This window comes from Penaeus vannamei, chromosome 23 (assembly GCF_042767895.1).
Source record: "Penaeus vannamei isolate JL-2024 chromosome 23, ASM4276789v1, whole genome shotgun sequence".
Taxonomy (NCBI): domain Eukaryota; kingdom Metazoa; phylum Arthropoda; class Malacostraca; order Decapoda; family Penaeidae; genus Penaeus; species Penaeus vannamei.
Genome location: NC_091571.1, coordinates 9,108,645 through 9,113,644, shown reverse-complemented (window position 1 = coordinate 9,113,644; position 5,000 = coordinate 9,108,645). Strand labels below are relative to the sequence as shown.

At 32.0% G+C, this 5,000-nt stretch overlaps 2 protein-coding genes across 2 annotated transcripts in view; one reads left to right on the top strand and one right to left on the bottom strand.

The window, feature by feature from the left end:
* LOC113820806 (coiled-coil domain-containing protein 22 homolog) overlaps positions 1–4,368 on the top strand; it is a 9,742-nt gene extending 5,374 nt beyond the window's left edge. The window contains exons 6-13 of the mRNA XM_027373167.2: positions 1–77; positions 349–525; positions 748–867; positions 1,450–1,566; positions 2,164–2,303; positions 2,703–2,868; positions 3,481–3,615; positions 3,751–4,368. The exon at positions 1–77 is cut by the window's left edge and continues 55 nt beyond it. Of these exons, the coding sequence (XP_027228968.2) occupies positions 1–77; positions 349–525; positions 748–867; positions 1,450–1,566; positions 2,164–2,303; positions 2,703–2,868; positions 3,481–3,615; positions 3,751–3,858 (1,040 nt within the window). The 3' untranslated portion in view covers positions 3,859–4,368. The remainder of the gene's footprint in view (positions 78–348; positions 526–747; positions 868–1,449; positions 1,567–2,163; positions 2,304–2,702; positions 2,869–3,480; positions 3,616–3,750) is intronic.
* A 348-nt stretch (positions 4,369–4,716) lies between these two features.
* LOC113820807 (protein-L-histidine N-pros-methyltransferase) overlaps positions 4,717–5,000 on the bottom strand; it is a 46,663-nt gene continuing 46,379 nt past the window's right edge. Inside the window, exon 3 of the mRNA XM_027373168.2 lies at positions 4,717–5,000. This exon is cut by the window's right edge and continues 103 nt beyond it. Within this exon, the coding sequence (XP_027228969.2) occupies positions 4,823–5,000 (178 nt within the window). The 3' untranslated portion in view covers positions 4,717–4,822.

Here is a 5,000-nt window from a genome sequence, read left to right as displayed (position 1 = left end):
ATTCTACAGATATCATGGGGATGCAGAGTACAACACTGTCATCCTTTGAGACATCCAAGCAAATGATTGATGTAAAAGTAGGTACCTTTTAGAGATTTACATTTGGGGATTTTTTGAAGCCCCAGTTGAAGAAGCTTTTAGGTTATGTTCTTTGTTTTCATTTTAGTATGGTTTTCATGTTATCAGGTTCAGGTTCCATTTCTTTACATTGATAATTGCACAGAGATAGAAGGAGTGAGGATTAATAAGAATATATTTTAAAGACATAAAAAAAGAAGGAAACAATAGTATCCATATCGATCTCCATAATTTTCAGAGGATTTGATATCAATATTTATTTCTTATTAGATAAATGAAGAAGGCATGAATGAGAACTCGGGGACCACAGCCGCTACCTCCGAGGAAAAGTTGCTCCAGAAGAGAGAGGAACAAGTGTCGAACTTGCAGTCTGAAATAGCAGGTATTAGAGACAAGATTGAGCTGTCTACACAAGGCATGGAAAAGGCCAGTGATCAGCTGAAAGAGGTAATGTAAAATCTGGTGATGTTGTTGATGTCTGTATGTTTGTTTTTGTGGTTTGTGTTTATTTTGGCAGGGTGTTCTAAGGAAATGTTTTGGAAGTGTGAAATGTTATTTTTTAAGGTATATAACTTTAATATTTTATCTTTAAAAAAGGAATTAGAATATCATGATAACTGTAAAGGCAAATATGTACCATTATTGATATATACTGTCTGAATTTTACAGCTTGTTGATAAACTTGCCGAGGAAGAACGTTTGCAGGAAGAGAAGGTTGGAGAGCACAAAATGAAAAAGAGAATAGCGAATCTTGTGCCAGAATCAGAATCTAATATTAAGAGGCTAAAGGTATGTTTTGACTAATGCTGTAGTAATGATTTTGCATAACATTCATTTGGAGGTGCAATTGCTCTAAGGTGAGAATTTTTTTTATGTTTTTATAATTATTTCTTAACTTTTTCTATGAAGATGTAAATTTTCTGCTGCTCAAAACCATGGTTCTCTTTACTTTTTGTGCTAAATTTAGTTTTCACTATAGATGTCTAAAAGTGACTCAAAGTATTAATGTTACTTCTTATTGCAGTTTATTATTTTTGTTCATAGTACATTTTTTTTTTTTTTATTATGGTAGATATTCAGTTTTCCATATTTTGATGATAAAGAAAATGATTAAACCATTTTCAAAGCTTACTTTTATATTACTTGAATACATTCCATGTTTCCCCAAAGTGCATTTATAATATTGAAGCTATATAAATTTTTACCTCAACTCTGATAACTTTTTATACATTGCCTTGATCATTAGATTGTAAAATTATTTCTTTATCTTCTTAACACATACGATAACAGTGAAAACATGGAGCCCATACCCACTTAATCTGACAAGTCCCAATGTGACTGCAAAATAAATGTTATGTTTTTATGTGACAGGAAGCCCTGAAGAATAGTGAAGACAAAATGGCACGTCTGAAGCAGCAGTGGGAGGCTCATAAGCAGCCACTGGAGGAACAGCTGTCGCAACTTAATCTTGAAGTGAATAAGAAAAAGGTGTGGATGCTGTATTATACTTTTGTATACAGAGATAGCTGGATTGATAGGCTGAGTAATAGAATGATTAAGAGACAGGGAGAAATAGGGATAGAGAGAGGAAGATAGAGAGATAAAGAGAGAGAGATATAGAGAGAGAGATACAGAGAGATGTATATATATAGAGAGGTAGATAGAGAGAGAGAGAGAGAGAGATAAGTATATAGATTTAAATATAGATGTAGATGAATGCTTTTATATAGTCTTTTCCCTAAAGAAATTGTATTTAATATCTAGATTAAAAGATGATAGGCTACCAGAAGTTGAATGTAAATTAGGAGGGACAAAATAGAGTGTATCCTCTTTCTTTCTTTCTATTTTTCCGTAACATGACAAAAACACAAAGACAAAGGTAGGGGAGTTTGTTTACCACAAAGACATATCTTAGGGATAGATGTCCCTATTGGATGTATGTTACATCTGAAATCCCTCATATAAGGGTGCCTGACTTTAGGTGTTTCTTGTGTGAATATATGTGATATATTATTATTATTACTGTAAACCATAATTATGTTTCAAAGAAAAGAACTAAATCAATCAACAAATTATTTCTTTCAGGTAACCAAAGAAGAGATTTTGGGTGAGATGACAGAATTGCGAGACAAGATGAAGGCAATGGTGCAAGATGCTTCAAGGAAAGAGTCTGCGCTTGCACAGCTGAAGAACCAGTTTGCAAGCATGAATAAAGATATAAACAGGTTATTAAAGTTTTTCTTTTTTCTTTTGGCCAGTTTGATATAAATTAGTAAATATGCTGGGCAAATTATTTTATTGATGTACTGTGGTGTAGGAGGAAAGGTGTGTGTGTGTGTGTGTGTGTGTGTGTGTGTATATGTATGTGTATATATATATATATATATATATATATATATATATATATATATATATATATATATATATATATATATATATATATATATATATATATATATGCATTTGAAATAGGTTTTAAAAATTGTCTATATTCCAGAACAGGGATGAAATATTTATAATTAGTCAAATAGCATATGAATATTCCATAGGAGGAAAATAAATGCAGTGTGTTTATTAAATGTTTATTTCCCATATTCATTACATTTTGCTTTCTCTGTTCTAAGAGCTGTTTACACCAAGAGAATAATCGACATCAGTGCCAAAGTCCGCAAACAGAAGCAAGAAATTGATCGAGTGCTCGTGGACACAAGGACTATACAGAAGGAGATTAACACCCTCTCTGGCAAGCTAGAGCGAACCTTTACAGTGGTCGAGGGAACTGCATACAAGGTGAAAAATGGCTTTCATTTCCATAATCTTTTCTATTAGTTCATTAGGGTTCAACCTGTTAATTTATAATATATATCTGTTAATGTATACAGTATTATTTATTATACTTTTCTCTTAGTAAAGTATTAGTATTATTAGGCTGTATTTTCTTAAAGTAAAGATTTTGTATTAGTATTATTAGGTTGTATTAAGTTTCTTAAAGTAAAGATTTTGTATTAGTATTATTAGGTTGTATGAAATTTCTTAAGATAAGAGTACAAAAATACTGACCATGATTATGGAGTATTTCCCAGTCAAGGGAAGGAGGAATGGTACAGTATGCCTGAGAAAATGTGTTTTCCTTGTGTCACAGTGAAGTTCAGGTCCAGGTTGAGTTATAAAGAATATACTTCTTGACATTTTTTTTTTTTTTATAAATGTTTCATTTTACCTGTTTTATTCAGTAATAGTTTTGGGAACAGTAATTCTTCTACCCAAGGGTGTTACTCTATATATATTTACTCTTTTTCCTTGTCTTTGTGTACAGAAAATAGTTATTCATGAACAATACTATTTTGGTGATGTCTTCATACTAGATATGTGCAACACTGATCACGTGTTTTGGACCCACAGGAGGCAGGTAATAATGAGCGAGTCCGCCAAGTGTATCGTGCTGTGGCAGCAGTACACGAAGGATGTGGAGAACTGGTTGACATTGTACGTGAGACGGGAACTGTCCAGAGAGAAATCTCTGAACTGAAGGAACAGGTACGTCAGTGGAATGTATTTACCATTGGACAAATAGTGTTAGCATCAGCTTTTTCATTTTTGTACATGCTTCTATCTATGTGCTAGATCCTTGTTGTGATATTGTGAACCTTTATTAATTTCTGTCCATTGCAGGTTGATCTTGAAAAAAGCAAGAAGGTTGAAGAAAATTTGGAACAACTCAAAGTTGATCTTAATCAAGTCAAGAAAGAGAATGCCAGCCTCAAACAGCAATTGTTGTAAGGAACAAGATCCAACTTTTAGGCAAATAGCTATTAGTAGAAATATATACATTCCAATTATGTAACTGATTAGAAATAATTGCTGGGTTACCTATGAATACCAGGTGATAATGTGATATAATCATGAAACTGTATAAACAATTGAATTACCAAATCCTTTCATACATATACATTAATTTGAAGAAAATGTGCTTGGAATTTAATGTTGTTTGTTAGAGCACTTGATTTCCAGATTTTAGGACCATAAAAAATGTTAATTGTTGAAGAGAGATTTCTGTGATATGTACAGTATTTAGACATGATTTATAATAAAAGCATGTAAGTTATTAAATATTGTTGCCATTTATGATTGTATTACACTTTTTTTTGCATTTATGTCACTGAAGACACAGCACAGGCCAGCAGTTGGAAATAATAGAGAAATACAAACTAAAAAGATTAAAATTAAAGGGGTTAAATCATATAAAACTATACCAGTATTTGTTTACAAATTAACATACGGAAAGGTGTATTACACTATTTTTATTTATTCTTTCCTATTAGCTAATACCCACCACCAGCACAACATATAAACAACCATTGCATCACAACTCCAAGGCATTATAATTTGCAAGTTCTGCTGAAATCTTGATCAAAGTTATAGTTTAACATCTTGTAAATTAACAAATATAAAACAATCATGAATATTGAATTTACAGTACTATTGCAATATTCTGCATAATAATCAATTAAAATGACTGAGTCACAGAGTTTACTGTATACCAATTGTATAATACAGATTATTCGAAATCATATTAATATTTTCAACATCTTGCATATTAATTACACATACAGACTGCACAGTAGAATTATTTCTCTATTTTTTTTTCTTCTTTTTTACTTTTTATTCTATTGCATATACTAGGTGCATGAAATGCCTTCTATTTCATGGACATCTGATAGTATAACTATACCATGTTATGCCTTCAAAGATCAAGCTTCAAGTTGACTTCTTTTGCTAGTTCCTGCATTGAAGGCGAATATAAATTTTCCTCTGAGATCTCCATCTTTTTAAGGATCAAAACTACATCCGGCAGCCAATAAAAAGCCTGGTCTAGATCCCCTTCACATAGGTATGGCAAGCGCGACCATCTGTCCAGTTGG